This window comes from Pantherophis guttatus, chromosome 1 (genome assembly GCF_059756535.1).
Source record: "Pantherophis guttatus breed Tessera chromosome 1, ASM5975653v1, whole genome shotgun sequence".
In the NCBI taxonomy this organism is placed as follows: Eukaryota; Metazoa; Chordata; class Lepidosauria; order Squamata; family Colubridae; genus Pantherophis; species Pantherophis guttatus.
The window spans coordinates 308,312,764-308,331,564 of NC_142063.1; the positions used below are offsets into that span (position 1 = coordinate 308,312,764).

At 35.0% G+C, this 18,801-nt stretch overlaps 1 protein-coding gene across 6 annotated transcripts in view; it reads left to right on the forward strand.

The window, feature by feature from the left end:
- Positions 1 to 18,801, forward strand: part of SLC8A1 (solute carrier family 8 member A1) — a 287,632-nt gene that overhangs the window by 215,301 nt on the left and 53,530 nt on the right. For 2 of the 6 annotated variants that reach the window (XM_034427508.3, XM_034427507.3), the window contains exons 3-7: positions 8,142 to 8,248; positions 12,009 to 12,029; positions 14,112 to 14,129; positions 16,013 to 16,027; positions 18,237 to 18,305. In XM_034427508.3, coding sequence (XP_034283399.1) covers positions 8,142 to 8,248; positions 12,009 to 12,029; positions 14,112 to 14,129; positions 16,013 to 16,027; positions 18,237 to 18,305 — 230 coding nt within the window. Of the gene's footprint in view, positions 1 to 8,141; positions 8,249 to 9,269; positions 9,374 to 12,008; positions 12,030 to 14,111; positions 14,130 to 16,012; positions 16,028 to 18,236; positions 18,306 to 18,801 lie in introns of all 6 variants that reach the window. The other 4 variants (XM_034427510.3, XM_034427511.2, XM_034427512.3 and 1 more) reach the window with 4 other exon arrangements.

The window sequence follows — 18,801 nt, forward strand, 5'->3', positions numbered from 1 at the left end:
GCTGAATTAGTTGCATTTCCAGAACAGTTTTCATCTCTGTTATCTGAAACATTTCATTGGAGGGAACATCTGTAGAGCTAAAATTAAAATAGGCATGTACTTACCTTTTCAAGTGGGAGCATTTTGATTGGAAATATAGCTCCATATCTGTGTTATCTCTGAGAAGCCAGTCATATAGACCCCCTGATACCTTGTAATTTTTGTAAAACATAGCTATGCTATGTGTTGTGTTTTGAGCAACCTGGTGGGGAAAAAAGCATAGAGGGATATTGCATATTTATGTTCAGGTACCAAATGTCTCTTCTGCCTATAATCCAGGGATGAAATGCTCCCGGTTCGGACCAGATCACCTGATCCGATGGCAAAAATCCCTGCCCCCCCCCATGCCCAGCTGAGCCGCACGATCATCAGAGGCTGTTTTTTTTACTTTTAAAAGCATTTTCTCTACAACCTCATCTGCCAAAAAATGCTTTTAAAAGTAAAAAGAAAAAAAGCCTCTGATGATCACGCAGCTCAGCTGGGATCGTCAGAGGCTTCTAAAAGCATTTTTTTCTGCAACCTCTTCAGCCGAAGAGGTTGTAGGGGAGGAAAATGCCTTTAAAAGCCTCTGGCGATCCCAGCTGACTTGCCTGATCGTCAGAAGCTTCTAAAAGCATTTTTTTCTGCAACCTCTTAAGGTTGTAGAAAAAATGCTTTTAAAAGTAAAAAAAAAAAAAAGTTGGCCACACCTACCCAGTCACATTACCCCCCACCCACCAAGCCACACACACAGAACCGGTAGTAACAAATTTTAGATTTCACCCCTGCTATAATCTCCTATAGTCCGAAGTTCTTAACTGCCCTCAGGAATATCAGATGTTATCACTTGTTAAAAAGTGGGATGGGGGAAGAGGAACCCTTCATAAAATGTGAGCATTGCAGTGAAAGCTAGTGATGAAACATTTAAACATATATGACTGGGCTGCTACCATGTCACAAATATTTCTGAACTAGAGGCAGTAAGGGTAAGTTGTATGCTAGCACTACATCATCTCCATGTCACCAAAGCAGCAGAAATAAAGATTGAGAAGATATGTACAGGTCAAGTGTTAAACAATGAATCCATTGCCATGTTACTTAAAAGTTTAATTACATTACAATTTAATGGCATAATCTGTGTAAACCCTGATTGGCCATGCTTCTGCTAAATTGTCCTATAGAGGCTCATAATTCTGTACATAATTCTGTACATGTAGAAATGATAACCTCAGTAGTAGAGTAAGAAGACACCTTGTTTTTTTGTTTTGAACAAAAAGTACAAATGAAATAAGCTCTCCAGCATTAACTGCTTCCTGTCATATCCACTTCATCTCATCTGGTTCAGCTTCCAATTATTAGATCTAACAGATGCCTAACAGCTTGTTACAATTTAGACACTGGATAAATATACTGACAGTCTCTTCCACATCTGGTTATATTGATCAGACTCCACTTGAGAGGATACTCCACTTGGGGGGGCGGGGGAAGAGAGTAGAAAATAATTCCTTTAATAGCTGTTTTGGAAATTTACATTGACTTACCAATTTGTTTGTCCAGCATGCTAATCTTTGTGATTTGGTTTAGCAATAAAAATATAGTCTATCCATAAATCAAAAATAGATAGAGAGACAGCCAAAAAATGAGATTCTTTCATCATGGTTCTTGCTATTCCATGTTTTTGTGAATTCATATCTTAATGCATAGGATATTAATTTAAAATTATAGGACTCAGTGAAAAGGATTGATCTTCATCTACTCAACACAAGGTAGCTATGATCCTGCGAGTAAAAAACAAGAAAAAAATTGTCAGAAGCATGATGATCTTATTTTGTTTCCATTCTCAGCAAATCTAATTCCAATATGAGAATTCAGAAAACAGAAGATTAGCACATTTGCTGGAGGCTGCATGGATAAAATTGAATGAATGAATGAGTAAATAAATAAACAAACAAATTTCTTTTTTGTGGTTAGGTATGTTTAAGGCCTAGCATGTGGTAAGAATGTGGTCACTGAATTGAATTCTAGGTCAGATGTATATGCATTACCATCATATAGTAGAGTAGAAAAACAAGTATTTTGTTCATGAAGTGAACAACAGACTGCTTCTTCTATAGAGAAGCAATGTGAAGTAAAAGTGTATTTAAAATATTCATAAATTGTTTTTCTGTTCCTTGAACCTTTGTCATGGTAATTTAAACAGAATACGGATATGAATTCTAAGAAATGCAAATCAAACCATTGCTTAAAATAAACTCAAACAATATTGAAATTCACCAAAGGCCATCAAAATCCTGACGAAACAAACAACTTTTCCCACTCAGTTAAAACTCAACAGGAATGAATCAGCTTGGCCTTCCTCAGCTGTAAATTCTATATTGGAATCAAAATGTTGACACAGAAAAGTTCTTGATTTCTTTCTCATCTAACTTCTTTTAGGAAATGCAGCTGGGCTTTTAAGGATAAAATAGAGAGCTTAATATGTTAGTCTCACTAATAAAGCATCTGTTATGACTTTCCTTTTTAAATTTGAAGAACAAAGCTGGTGATAACTATGGAGATTCTCAGTCATTCAGGTCATGGTTGTCCCAAAGGTGCTTTTTTCAAGAGGCAACTGGACTTTCTTATTTTTCTTTGAAAACGTTTCACTTCTCATCCGAGAAGCTTCTTCAGAGCTGAATAAGGTTCTCGGATGAGAAGCAAAACGTCTTTCACCTGGTGATAGTGGTTGAAAAAACAGAACCATAATCCTTTCACTCACTATCTGCTCTGTTTTCAATGGCATAGAGGAAAATATCTGAATGATGGACTGTTTCATATGAATAGTATACCATATGAAGCAGTAGCATCTAAATCCTCCTTTATACCATTACACAAATTCTCAAATGGAAAGTCTAATTTCCCATAATGTTTAGCACAGTTCTGTTTGGTTCTAGTCAGATGAGTTTTTGAAGCACCATCAATATTGCTTAACGCCTTGTAAGCCGCTCTGAGTCTCCGGAGAAGGGCGGCATATAAATAAAAAATAAATAAATATATATCTACGAGAACTTTTGAGTCAAAAGAGAATATCCAACTACTTCACAAGAAACGAATCAAGAATCTCTCTATCTCTCCCCCCCCAAAATCCCCACTTCTTCAATTTAGTGCTTTCTAAATATATTGTGTGATCATTTCCAACCACTGTGGCTATATTGTTTGATATATCACGAGAATTGTAGTCCACCAATTCTAGAAAGCAATGGGTTAAGAAAGATTGTACAAGACCATCTGAAATAATGACATTGAAAAATTATGGAGAAATATTATCTTGGCTTTTGAGGCAAGCCACTGTCACAAATATTTTGTACTGAGGTACTATTGGTAGCTTCATAATAATGATAATGGAAGAAGAAAATTACACATTTTGTATTTTCCTATAAAAACATCATTTTATGGTCTGGAAAAAGTGTGAGACAATGGTAGCTTAGTTTTTCCTCTTATTGTTCCTAATTAACAATATGCAGTTGCCTGGAAACAAAATTCAGTAACATGTGCTTATTGTAAGCTATGTGGATAATAGGATGTTCTGCCCCCAATACTTCTATTCCTCTGAATATAGCTGCATTTGTCATTTCTGTCAAGAACATATGTCATCTTTGATTGTACATCAGGATGTGTGTGTGTTGTATGCTTCTCAGTTTTTTAAATAAAATAATAGTATGCACCAACTGTAGAATTCCTGCACAGCTAAATACGATGTCAAAAATAAAATTAATTAGCAAATTACAAAATAAAATATTTATAAACAAGATCTGTAATACTTCTGTAATACTACCCTGTTTTCCCCAAAATAAGACATCCCCTGATAATAAGCCCAAACGGGCTTTTGAGCGCATGGCAATAAGGCCAAGCACTTATTTCAGGGTTCAAAAAAATATAAGACAGGGTCTTATTTTGGGGGAAACACGGTATCTCACTGGCTAGTTATAATGAGTTGATAAAAGCATTTTAAAAAAACTTTTATTAATTTTATTTTAAATTTTCACAGTAGGAATATTTTTTTCAGTCCAGGATTAGGGTTAGAATTGTCCTATTTTTAAAAAACCTGTAAGATTGCAATGTTGCTGATTATTCTTCCCCTCCTGTGGATACTGCTTGTTCAGATTATAACAAAAAACAGCAATGCAAAAAGTAAGCTTTTCTCTGGACTTTCCAACGTGACTTGGAATTGTCAAGCATCAAAACTTCCCAAGCATCTAATCTACCACTGACCTACAGTCTTTTCCATAAACACATACCAGAAGAAGCATTAAAACATTAGTTATAGATTTGTCATCAAGCATCATCTAAAATTCTTCCTGCCAAAATCCCTTTGGAGAAAAGGATAGTATTTGTGATTTAGGCAAAATAATGTGAATCAATAGTTCTGACCAATATTTATCATTCAGTTCTGACTAGCTCTCAGTATTCCTTTGAAGAATTCCACTGGAGACACAAATATCAAACTGTACATCTGATTAAGAGAGATTAGTAAGAGAGGCACCCTACAGATTCTTATCTGTCTTTAATAATCCACATATGTTCCATATGTCATCTCTTTAGGATGTACCTCCCTATTTCTACTTCTCATTCCATAAACCGCCTCCAGTTCAGAAATTAGATCAAGCATCCCTAATGATTTAATGATAACTGAAATCTTCCCTGGATGAAAAGGAATCAAATTAATCATTGTTTACGAAAGAAAAAAAAACTGTTTTTCTGCAAATTTTCTTTCTTGCCATTTTCCTGTTGCCAGGAAAAGAAACATCCATCCTTTGGCATTTCCAAGTGTGAAAAGTCTGACTGAGAATACACAGAATTCTATGGATGCTTGTTGAAAAGCATTATCTTTTTATAGAGGATACTTTTTATAGAGAATACTTAATGCCCAGATTTCGTGGATAGATGTGATATCATCCATCTGTTCTTTTGTGCTGTTTTACTTAATATTATGGGTCCCCCTACTTAAACATATCCTAGCCTAACTTCAGGAGTTTAGAAACAGCAGCTTTTATTTACTTCAGCTTCCAGATGTCTTTTGTAGTTTGATGAATTTATCAAGCAAGGTCACTAACATCTATCATTTCCAACAACCCTCAGGCTGGACTACGCTGTTCCACTGCTGTGTGTTACCACAACATGGAAATCAGTGCAAAGTGTATTTGTAAAAAAAAAGAGAAAGAAAGAAAACAAAGCAAAACAAAACTGAAAACTAGCATTCCTGGTTCAAAGGACTGTTCAATCACAATCTAAAGTTTTAACAAGACAAACATAGAAAGCTGCCTTATACCAAATCACTCCATTGGTTTGTATAACCCACTGCTATTTATGTTGTCTATGAATACTTTTAGAAGATCTCAAGATAAGATCTTTTCACATTATGATAGGACTTTCTGTATAAAAAATATGTGTTACATCACTGTGCAGTGCCTCCCTCCCTAGAACAAGTAAGAAGGTGGAACCCGAAAGAAACAATAGAAGATAAGTGTAAATTTCTTAGGTGGTCCAAACTTACGTTTTAAATATCATTGTGTTGAAATCAGATTACATATGTCAGCAGTCCTCTTCTCTACCACACTGTTTTTGGATAATCACAAAATTTACCTGGGATTGTTTCATATCAAAAGAAATGAATCCCATTTTCACAATGTATTTATAAGCTTTCATCTGGCTTCACCCACATATGTAAGCATATTCATATGTATGCAGTTTAGAAGTTAATAGCATAAGCTAAAATTGGAATGGTGAAATACCATGCCATGTTGCTCTGAAAGAAATTAGTAATATACTCTGAATGTTTCAAGATAACTCCATGGCATGATCTACAGTAGACTAGCAAACGGGGGGGAGGGGGACCCTTCGATATATAGAGCCCTAAGATCTGGGTAAGTGACAGAGCAATTGATGAATGGACAAGCTGATTGATTTGAGGGAACTGAATTTGAGCATTGAAATTCTCTCTCTCTCTCTCTCTCTCTCTCTCTCTCTCTCTCTCTCTCTCTCTCTCTCTCTCTCTCTCTCTCTCTGTGTGTGTGTGTGTGTGTGTGTGCGTGTGTGTGTTTGAATGTTTTTGAAATGAATGTCTTGTTTTCCATTCTTGTTTTATTGTAAATATATTTGGTTTTCTAACTTATTAATGATACTGCTTTTTGTTAGGGTGTGGGGGTTTGTTGTTTTTTTTTTGGTTTCCTGTAGAATAAATTTAATGACTTAACATGTTAAACTTTTGCAATTTCAACATGATGTACAAATCTAGCAAATAAGCCTAGTTTTCTGAAGGAACAAAGTAAGGTAACTTTTCATCTGTGGTGTGTTTACGGGTTTTACTTTTCCCAGTCTTAGCAAATGTATTAAAATTGAAGAGCCATTCACTATTATTTCTATTCAGCACTGCTCATTGTATATATTATAATTTTCTTAGGGATATACATTATAATCCAAGGTAGTAATGGCTAAAACATGCAGCTCCATATACAAACATTTCTGTTTCTTAAACTTTTCAAATGGATGCTAAATAAAAACAACAGATATTAATTCTGTATGTGGTAGCAGTCTTAGTTATGGGGCATATAATAACGTGTCCTTTGCATCCTCGTGTACAATATTTGAACGTGAAGTGTCAGAACTGATTAGTTTAGACTAAAAGAATCACATTTACTCATGTAGAATCCAAGACTAATAGCATTTCAACCAGTAAATAAAAGCAGATGCAAATAAATTTGATATAGTATTGCATATGCCCACAAAAATAAAAAAAATAACTCAGAGAAAATAAACACAAAAGATATTTCATAGCTGCAAGAAGCTAATTAGGAAAGCTGTAGTAAAAGGAATGGGACCAAATGGGTATTGAGGGAGGAGGACAGATAGGGCTTTTAGTAAAGGTTGGTATCCTGTAAGACAGCTTTGGATCTGTAGGGGTCTGCTGCTTTTCTACTGCTCTGTTGGTGTTGTTGAGAAGTCACGTTTGAAGACTGTCATTCTTCTATATGGTTCCAGACACAAAAGATCCTTTGGTCTTTTACCATAAAGGGTAAAACTCAGCTCCCTTTTCAACACTGGTTTTCTTCTGGTTTTCCTTCATAGGTACAACTATCTGTCTGTTTGCATGTATTTCTGTGTTTACCAGAACTCTGTGTCTATTTACCTGGGAGTAATTTCATTCATAATTGGGAGATTTACTTCTAAGAAAAGATACACAGCCTTTTGGGGCAGGTGAACACTCTCATGAGCACTTACGTGAGGCTCATGGAAATCAAACTCTAACCTCTAAGTGGACGTTTTTAGGCATGTATGCACTTGGTTTACTTCCAGCAAATAGGTTGTAGAGCTGTCAGGCAAAGCCCAACCGTTCAATATTATTTCCAACATAACCCATTTTAATCTAAAAAGAAAAATAATAGAAGTAATGTATTCCTAATAAAATGCTCTGTAAGAAGAGACATTTGTGCAGTAAATGTCTGCTGGAAGCATCTTTGGTTAAAGCAAGGATCTCATATTACCAAAAATGCTTTTAGAATAGCATTTTGACTATTTGTGATATAAAGATATTACAGGATTATTTATTTTATTTATTGATAATACAGTAGCACAGATTTACAGTTCTTGTCCCATAGTTTAAACATCATTAGGAAAATATAGGTTAGCATTGGCCATCAGGATTAGATTATTTTAATAATAATTATTATTATTAAATAATAATAGTTATTCTTTCTTCTTAAAACAATTAAGAATCTCTAATACCATTCTAAGATTTTCATTAATGTACAATTCCCAAACCAGGTCAGTTAAATTGGCTTTTGACTAACATGACCAATTTATTGTGTCAACATGTCCTAGAATGAGAATAAACAGTATGCTTGCACAGACTAGATTACATTTTTCATGCAAATGTAGCCTTCACAAAGACAATTGTGATCTTAGACAATTTTGTAAACATTATCATAGAAACATTTTATCTTAGGTTCACAGCATTGTAAAATATCCTTTAATTTCTTTAATTTTTTTTCCTTTCCTCTTACAGCTTTGTCCTTTCTCTACATTTGCTGTCTTCCCATTTTCTTCTTCCTCCCTTATTCTCGAATCTCTATTCTTCTCTGTTGCAGCAAAACGATATCTATCAAAGTAATTGATGATGAGGAGTATGAGAAAAACAAGACCTTCTACGTTGAAATTTGGGAGCCCCGTCTGGTGGAGATGAGTGAAAAGAAAGGTGGGGGATCGGCTATATGGGGCTGAGCCCTACCTGAATGCACCTGTCTTGATCACTCATGGATGCCTGGCACATCCCAATTCATAGATTGTCAAAACACACATTCCCATTATCTATGTAAAAGGGCAGAGAGCTGAGTCACTGACCAGAAGTGTCATTATTAGGGTATCCTAAATTCCATTAGCTGTCAAATTTAGGCATAGTTTTAGCCAGAGAGGAATCTAATTAAATTATCATATTCTCTGTCATACAAGACTATCATTATCTAATCTACCTTTTACATTGCTTCAAGTACAATTTGAACAAAAACTGCTTTTGACTCAGTGCCATGTAGTGGAAAGAAAACTATGCAAAAGGATCAGATTCAAATTGCTCTTCTACAGAGTAAACTTTGGCAAGTAAGGTTAGATCCTTCTTTTTGTCTTCATTCAAAGAAGGCCAAACATACATTGAGTATGGGAGAGATAGGTTATATTTTCAGGTGCTGTAATGCCTTCAAATATACTACAGGCAAAGTCTGCCTCTCGGTTTGATGCATACAATAGCCACGTATTCATTGTTCATAAAATGCCTGCCTGAAAAAGAGTGTGTCTCATGTGAAGTTCATGAGATAATTGTAATAAGAGTGTGTCTCATGTGAAGTTCATAAGATAATTGTAATAAAATATGTTCATTAGCTATTGAGATACAGTGAATAGGTCTGAAGCAAATGAATGGTCAAAAGCAAATCCATTGTCTTTCAAAGCAATTTAACAATGCCACGCTTGCTTTTCATGCCCATAGCAATACAGTTCCAGTATTAAATTCTTTAGGATCTACTTAACTATATTGATCACTAAGAAAGTTTCCAGAACCGAGGCTTTCTGCTCTCTTACATACATAAAAATAGGGATGTGTGGGTCAGAGTTCCCCCCATTATCATCACCATCAACCACCATCACAGCTGGGTCAAACTTAAAGCATGTGTGTGCGTGTGTGTAACACCAACCATTTGTTTTGCCTTTGTCTTGTGTTCCCACAGGAAATACATTACCCTTAGAATACTTGACCGTGAGGAATATGAGAAAGAGTGCAGTTTCTTCCTTGTGCTTGAGGAACCAATATGGATACGAAGAAGAATGAAAGGTGTGAGAGTAAACCCAGGCACCTTACAAGAAACTGGGACCATTCCCTATGTGTGTCTCCCTCCTCTCACAACTTTCTTACTCAGCTTCCACTTAATGTGTCATGACCTCTGTCAAGCTTAGCAGTTTTAATTTTGCATCTATCTCTTTCTCTTTTTTAAAAAAATAATTCTTGATAATTATTATGATCCACTTAAACATACCATATAAATTATTTATATAATACATCCTGTGATATGGATGCAATAAAATCCAAATATTATGACCACTGCAGTTTTGTTTCTCAAAGGGCAGATTTTTTAGCATCCTTTTAATTATTCCCCCAAATTATATCTCATTTGCAAACAATAGACTATAATATCCATGCATAATGAAATAGTTGTATCATATGCTATACTCAGTAGACTTGTACCTTTATTTCAGGTTTGTGCACACCTATACATCTATAAGTCTGTTCCAGTCTCCTCTCAAGGATATTTCCTCATTAAATATTTAGGGTTTTTTCCTAAAAATATAAATTTCTCCTAATATTCTGGAAATAAAGAGAATTCAATGCAATTTTAAAAATTGCACAACAATTTAATATTATTAAGGTGTTGATTTTATTTATTTATCTGAAGCACTCCTAGTCTACATTTCAATTACAAAGTCTCCCAGAGGACTTTACAGATCAATCAAACCAGCTGGTTTCATATTGAATATGTTTGACTGATTTCAAGGCTCTTCCGCCCCTCCCCCGCCAGCCCCCCACAAATTTTCTCCTTGTCCTTGAGGTGAATGAATTCTTACTCAATTTTTCATTGAAGCTCAGTGTTAACAGATGAAATATAGAACCCAGCTCAAAACAAATATTAATATAGAGCCTAGATACACTGTGTAATTTAACAGAAGTTGCATGACGGTCCTCTCAGAACAGGCCATGGTGGAAAGGAGAGTAATGATTGCTGTACCAACAGATGTATTTATCTTTAGCTTATATCATTTGATATTGTGTTTTAAATATTTTCTTTCCCCATTGTCCATTCCTTGAGAACTGCAACTCACTATACATTTGATGCAGATATCCTGTAAACACTTCACACTTAATGTGAGTATATAAGACAGATGTATACATTTATTTTCACTCTTTGCCCACTTAGCTAAGTTGACAGAAGCCAACTGAGTTGCCCGATATCTTAACTTGTGGGTAGATAAAACTAATGAAATAGATATGTCCAATCTATCTGTAGTATTACAAGGAAGACTATGCCACAAGTATGCCCCAGTTTATATATTGATGTGCAACATAGATTTCTCATCAAGTGAAGTTTATTCAATGAAACCTATGTAACTGTAACTGGATCTTTTTGCATAAGTTTTTTTTAAATAAAAATATTCTGCAGCATAAACTCTAAAGGTAAATGCAATGAGCAAAATGCAGATTTAAAAAATGTTGAGACTGGTTGCTGAACAAACATTTAATGCTAAGAACAAAAAAAAATGTGCTAAATGCTCCCCAAATATCCCTTTCATATTTTGCAAGAAATCAATTTCTTCTTTTAAAAATCATATTTTAAATGAATAAAAGCAAAAGTTATCTTCTTTTGGCTAAGGAACATAGCTATCTATATGTAATATTCATAATACATCCTAAAGAATTGGGCTTGCAGTTTCCAGATTAAATGGAAGCATTGATGCTGAAAATTCAATAGGTTCTCTGTACAAAATGCATCTTAAATTATGGAATAGATCTCCCTCGAATAGTTTGAAAAGCTTCCAGGAGATCTGCAAGCTCTCTTGAGCAGGAGTCAGTTCGTTCTTACTCACAAGGCAGCATGAGATTTGAAAGACTTGAAGGCTAGAAGATTTAATCCAGCCTTATTTTTGAAAAACTTCTTTACCTGTCACATTACAATGCCAAACAGAGTTGTGCTTGATTAAGAAAATAGCTCATTACATTCCTAGTGCAATCCTCCAACTGTAGCTGTGTCCTTAGGCTGAAGCCTTTACCTTCTGTACTAAAGCTACCAGATCTAGGCTTCAAAAATCCAGACCATTAAATGGCAACAAATCACTATAGAGAAGCCTAGCTAATTCTACTTAATTTGGATTTTTCAACCCACATATATTAGCCCTGTTCATTACAACCAAAGGCTTCCCCTTGTTAATGCAAGATGCACCCTTGTGCCAAGAAAGGATCAAGGTATATATAGAGTGTTATAATTCCAGGCATAGGAATGACTTGGTTGCCCTTTTTTAAAAAAAGAAAAAAAAAAGGCAAATGCTCACACATATCCATTGTGACATATTATTTCCTCAATCTCTGGCAGAGCTGTCAATGAAGCAAAATTAAGGTCTTTACATATATCCAAGAATATGATCTAAAAGTTGGGAACCTTGATTGAATTAAAGATTTGTCAGTTACACAAAACGTTACAGTGCATTTAATATTTTCCCACAATTTCACAGCTTATTCCCATGAAACGTGTCTTTTCCATTATTCTCATGCTATTTTTCTTTGTAGTAATGGTATCCTGCAGCTTTGCAGCTCTACGTTTTCTGGCCTCCTGGATCTGAGGCTTTTTTGTGGATGTCTTCTTTCCTTTCATTGCTCATTTTTTTTCTTCTGTATTTGTCCTTCTGTGTCTTCTCCACAGCCCTGTTGTTGAATGAGCTTGGTAAGCCCTGCATTTCTTGCATTTCTTTTCCATATGGGGGAGTCAATCAATGTATTTTATGTAAATTATTTTTTCAATTTATTTCATGCTTTATTTTTCTCAAAAGATTCAAGGAAGCTGTCCTACTAAAGATTATTAAAAACAATTTATGTCAGTTGTTGAATGTCAATTTGTGCTTAAATTCATTCTCCATATATACTGGCTTGAAAATGATCCTTCAGATTCAGTGTGCCTTTGACCAAAATCAAGGTAGGAAAGAACTAATAAAAAAATAGAAGATACTACATGATATTTGACCATAAGTTTTTACCCCAAAGCTTTTTACCAGACCGTAAATTAATCAGGTCAAGATTCACATTGTATTCAGTCTTTCTTTTGGTACGTTAATGAACAGCAAATATCTCTTTTTATTTGTCTTATGGTTTGCAGCATGACATAATAGGTTCCTTTTTAAGCATTCCCTTTAAAATTGCTTTCGCCAGTTTAGTGTCAATATTTTGGACTACAACTTCCATGCTTTTTAACGAGATATCCTTGTTTATCCATGGCTATGTTGCAATCCTTGATGGCACTAGAGGGCCACTTTAAACAATAACAATTTCTGTACTTTTTTTCAAGGAAAAGTCATTCTGCATGTCTTTGGGATCTGCTGTACAAATAGCTCAAAAGAAAATTACTTTTTTTAAAATGATCAGACAGTTATTTGTTTTGGTAAATGAAAATGAGAAATTCTGATCTCTTCGGGATATTTACAACTGGACCTCAAGTATTTTCACATTCTAAATTCCACTTTTCAGAAACAATTTGGTCTTCTTAGACAACCTCGTAAAGGACACACATTTTATCATGAAGTGTTCCTATATTCAGCCAAAATAAATGAAACTTGACAAAAACAGCTCTCATCCATCCCTGTGACATTCACATAGGATAGATTTCCATATAATTCTAGCTTTCTTCATAAATAAACTTTCAACACATTGAGACAAAGGATAAACCAGGTTTTATTTGGAAACCTAGGCTCATTCAATATGTACAACTTTCTTATACCAGCCTTCTCCAAGTTGCCAGCCTTCAGTTATATATAAAACCAATAGCCATAAATCCATTTTGGCTGGCAATTACAAGAGCTAAGTCCAACACAAAATGGACAGGTACAGTTGAGAAAGGCAAAGTCAGGATATTTTCCTGAGTTTATGTATCACAGGCCTGTTCTTTTACTGTGTTGGAGTCAGATCACGTATTTGTTCTCTTGAGAGGGAACAACAAAAGTAGGCCTCAGACATGCATAGCCATCCCAGAAGGAGCTGCTTCATACAGTTGAATGGACATTATGACAACTGAATGTGAAGGAATCAAGAAAGTTTGGCATAATGCTTTAGGAAAATTGGAATATGTAACAGATGGTATAATATTAAATGTTAACATCTGATCATATGGAGGCTTTTAGACATATTCTATATTTTATCCCCACTGGCTGAGATCCTTTTTATTTTGAGATCTCAGGACAGGCTTCTGCACCCAACATCCTCTAGGTGTACTGGATTGTAGCATCACCTCCAAACAGGACACTGGCTGCAGGGGACATGAACTGATGTCTAGCACATTTGGAGGGTATCAGAGTGATCTTGGAATTAGGTCCGGGATCTTTTGCATAAAGAATATGTATTTCCTGCTAATAAAATGCTTCTCCGTGAACTTTTTAAAACAACCAAGGAAGCATTTTCCAAATGCAGTATACAGTATTTTTGTTTCAAATTTGATGATTATAGTCTCAACACATTTGAAGAAAAACAAGTTAGAGAAGATTATTCTCTTAATTTCTAATGTTGCCTTTAACTTTGTATTTCAACCAATTATGATTGACAAGGTATGATTTCCTATTTTTCATTTGATGTTCATATTTGAGAAATTTAGATAATCTTTTAATTGACAATCCATTCAGATAAACATACACCCTGATCATATTCCTATTAGGAAATATGTAGTTCATATTAAGAGCAAAGCTTCAATGATCTAAGTAATGCACAATGCAACAATATATTAATTTCCTTTCTTTTTCTCTCTGTTTTGGCGTTCCTTTAGGTGGCTTCACAATTACAGGTATGGATTTTCAATTATCTTTCTGTTCAAAGATACAATTCCAGTTTTATATAGCTGATCTTTTTTTTACTATTATACCTAGCTATCAATTATTCGCTAGCAATGTATATTATATGGCCCCCAAAACTAGTGGTTTGTGATGGTCAAAATGTTGGGCTTCAACCAAAGAGTATTAAATTTAAGCCTACTTTCAGCTATCAATGCTCAATGAGTGACTTTGGGCTAGTCACTCTTAACTACCTCACAATATTGTTGGGGGGCAAAGGGAAAGAATCGAGGAAATACCATGAACAGTTAGTTCTCACTTATTGACTGTCTCATGCAGCAGACATTTGAAGTTATGACAGTGCTTTAAAAAAATGTTTTGATCTATCCTCGTATTTGTAATTGCAGCATACCACAATCATATGATCACCATTCACATGCTTCACAACTAGTGTGCACTTTCACTTGTAACAAGCAGAGTTAATATAGAAGGTGGAAGTAAAATCATAATTTCCAGTCACATGATTTTTCACTTAGCAACCACATTGCTTCTCTTAGCAACTGAAGGGGATGTAAGGTTATGAGCCCCATTGTTGTCAAGTTATTTTTCAGCTCAGCATACAAGTTGCTGATCTCACTTATGGTCAGTAAGCAAAGACTACCTGTACTTTACTTTGTACTCTTTGTGGAATAATGAGATATACATCAAACAAATATAAAATATAAAAAGTGGCTAGCAATCAAAGTTGAATTGTTGCCCCGATTGCCTTATCTGTAGGCTTTGGATGGGTTTCTGGTTGGCCACTGTTTATAAAACACAGATAGAATAGAATAGAATAGAATAGAATAGAATAGAATAGAATAGAATAGAATAGAATAGAATAGAATAGAATAGAATAGAATAGAATAGAATAACTTTATTGTCACTTTGAATGTACACTAATCGGCATACATTAAAATGAAATTTCGTTGCATACAGCTCTCCAAAGGTCATCATCTCCAATATACACTACATAAACATGACAAAATAAATAAATACAAAATTATTCATATACCCACATATATTATATGACACAGAGAAACAACACAGTCTAGTCCGGATGTATACATGACGAGAAAAATGAATCTTGTGAGTTGACCGGAGGGATGGCATAGGAAACAAAGCTGTTACAGAATCTGGTAGTTCTGCTAGAAATACTTCGAAATCTCCTCCCAGAGGGGAGCAACAGAAACAACTGGAACTCTGTTTTGGTATTAAGAAAACTAGTTTATTCTCTGATCTTTCAAAGATTAATATATAGCAAGATTTCCAAAACTGTTGCAGTTCTCCTTGGGGGCCCAAGTGCAAACTAGTTGCTCCCCAGACTAGTTAATCAACTCTACTACTACTCTACTATCACCCTTCACAAAAAGTTAAAAGATGTATTTTGTAACATCAGACAAACCTATCTATGACATAGGAAGAAAGCTGAACTAGCCCACCAAGAACTCCTGTTGTGAGAATCCTATTAGAATGTATGAGGACGTGTTCATTTCCTTGGAGGTTGCATAAAACAGTCTCCTTATTACTTTTTGTGTTTTGGACAAAATGTTATAATATTCTGCATTTCAATCTACTTAGATTTAAAATATTATGAGCTTTTATTTTGGACAAAAGGAAGAGTATATAACTGATTGTAGGATTGGAGTGGATCTTGCATACCTGGCTTCAGAAACATCACAGGTCCTTTTGCAACTCTGGAAGAAAGCAAAAAAGCTTTTATAGATTAGAAATATACAGCCATCATATTAGAGCTATAGTGAATGTAGATTCAACCAACAGATGTATTGGAAGTTGTCATTCTACATTATGTTTGTTAACATCTTGGCTTGTTCTTGTCATTGCTTTTATAATTAAGGGAAATCTTTGAATGGTAAGACATCTTGATTTCTTTCATATCCACATTCTAAGTAACTAGCACTTTTTGATTATGAGTTCATTCTCACAAACCTAACATCACATGTTTCATGCTAATAAGCTTATATTTTTAAAAAAACACAATTATTTTCTAAAAACTACTTGAAGGCTTAACTTGAGAAACTAGATTATGATGTGTTTTAAGATACTTCCAATCTGTTGACAACAAAGCTCCAAATATTACAACCAGCAAAATATGGTGGCTGAAGTTCCTAAGGTTTCTTCAAAGTGCTTGGTACCAAATTATCTTCAGCGGTATTTTTTATTACATTTTATTTTTTAGAAAATCTATGCAAAGTTAAAACATTTAATCATGCAGATTTCTTTTGCCAATGTTTTAAGTAAATAAAATAAAAATCCCACTATTCTGCTGCAACATGTACTCATCACAGCTGTAGGAGAATTTAAATGCAAGACACAGAAATAGACCATCTGAAACTTCCTATGTTCCAGTAGACAGAAAACACATACAGACTCAAATTGAGCGACCCCTAGCCTGACTTTGGGCTAATCACTCTCTGTCAGCCCAACCTACTTCACAGGGTTGTTGTTGTAGGGAAAAAGGAGGAGGGAGTTAGGTATGTCCACCACCTTGAGTTATTTATAAAAATCATAAAGGCAGGGAAAAAATAAATAAATCCCTTGCTTTTCCTAGAAGTTGTTATGCAAATGAAGCAGAGAAAAGAAAACTGGATATACCTTTAAAAAGGATGGGATAAAAATATGAATAGATACTGAAATAGCAATATCAGCTGCCCAGCTAGTTCCTGGAATAAATTGTCATTCATCTTATATCTTACATGCCATTGACAAAGCACTTAATTCTAATTGGGGTAAATGATAAATTGCTGTTGAGTTCTATAAGAAATCATTTGTAAGGATGCTCACAGACTCCATACTCAGCTAGGCTGAGCTCTGAATTAATGATAGGTTTTCTATAAAAATGTTGCTGATGCAACTAATTGTGATGCAGAGAAAATATGCAAATATAGCAGGAAAAAAATAATCAAATATCTGCTTTGTCTTTAAAATCCTTCTCTTGAGACCAAGAGGGGAGAAAGTTTGCAATATCCGGTAAAAGTCATTATTTGTCCAAAATATACTGTATCATTTGTATAATCATTGATATGAAACACATAAATATTATTATGAAAAATCTTTTTACCAAATGATAATTGAAAACAAATTTATGTGGAGAGACGACTATCAGAAATATTAAGGCACATATACATTGGTTTGGAAATATCAAATCTAATGTAGGTTGAACACATATTCTCTCAAACCGTGCCACAACTCTTTAAACCAATTTGACTTCTTTTTGAGTTTCTGTCACCATCTTTTCTAGAATTTTAACTCTCAGCACTACTGCAAAGTGGATTTTTTCTGTTGATCCTTATCAATAAAATTTAACAGAGAAACAGCTTTATTCATATCATTGAAGGAGCCTTACTTTCCCATCACTGTACATCTCCTGTGTTGGGCAGTAAAGACACTTTTTACATCCTCTTCATTTTTACAAGGACTGCTGAAACACTTAACAGATAGCAAGGCTTCTTGACATGTCATACCAAGCCCTAAAAGGTTTTGGCTTAGCAATATAAGCACTCATTCACGAGTGGGCGTAGTGAAGGAGTCCTGTGTAAAAACAGGAATCAGGTTTTATCCATCTGCAGAACAAAGTATTTAGTAAAGTAAAATCAAATCAAGACTGTTTTCTGATTCTTTATGATACAAAGAATATGTCAGGGTGCCATGTTCACATGTCATAGATTTCATAACCAATTATAGTTGTGAACTCATTGGGAGATTACTAATCAGAAAAAAACTAGTACCTCATTCTTGGTTTCTGAAAATGTTAGAAGGCAAAAAAAAATGTGTAACTTGCAGTCTTCTGTATGGTAAACGATTCCAATTACCATTATCCAGAGTAGCCATGCTGGTTGTCTCAGGTGGAAGTTTGAGTTCCATAGCATGAGTTATTTCACAGATTTTCCAGGTCTGTAGTGAGCATTTATACTTGTCATAACCCTGAGTGAAATAGAAATTACAGTTCACTATCTTGTAGATTTCTCACTTTTAACAGACTCTAACTCCACAAAGTATTAAAACCACTATTGAAATCCAGTTCAGCCCATTGACATTAATTATTTTTGCCATTTTGTCAGGCAAGCCTGTCTTCAGGAAAGTTCATGCTAGAGACCATCCCCTTCCTTCTACTGTAATCAACATTCAAGGTATTCCAGTGTGTTAGGCTCCCAGTCCAACAGATAATGTGAAACCAATAACTCACATGCATTATTGTGGGATACAGGGAAGGTGTATTTAAGGTGGGAAGGAAATAGCACTTAGACTTAGCACTTAGACTTACAGTATATACCACTTTACAGTGCTTTACAACCCTCTCTAAGTGGTTTACAGAGTCAGCATATTGCCCCCAACAATTTGGGTTCTCATTTTACCCACCTCGGAAGGATGGAAGGCTGAGTCAACCTTGAGCCTGGTAAGATTTGAACTGCTAAATTGCAGTCAGCTGGCAGTCAGCTGAAGTAGCCTGCAGTACTGCACCCTTACCACTGCCCCACCGTGGCTCGTATGTGGGATTTGATTTTTTTTTTTTTTGGCTTTAATTTATATGCCACCCTTCTCCGGACACTCAGGGTGGCTTACAATGCTTTAAGCAATAGCCTTCATACTTTTGTATATTTATACAAAGTCAGCTTATTGCCCCCA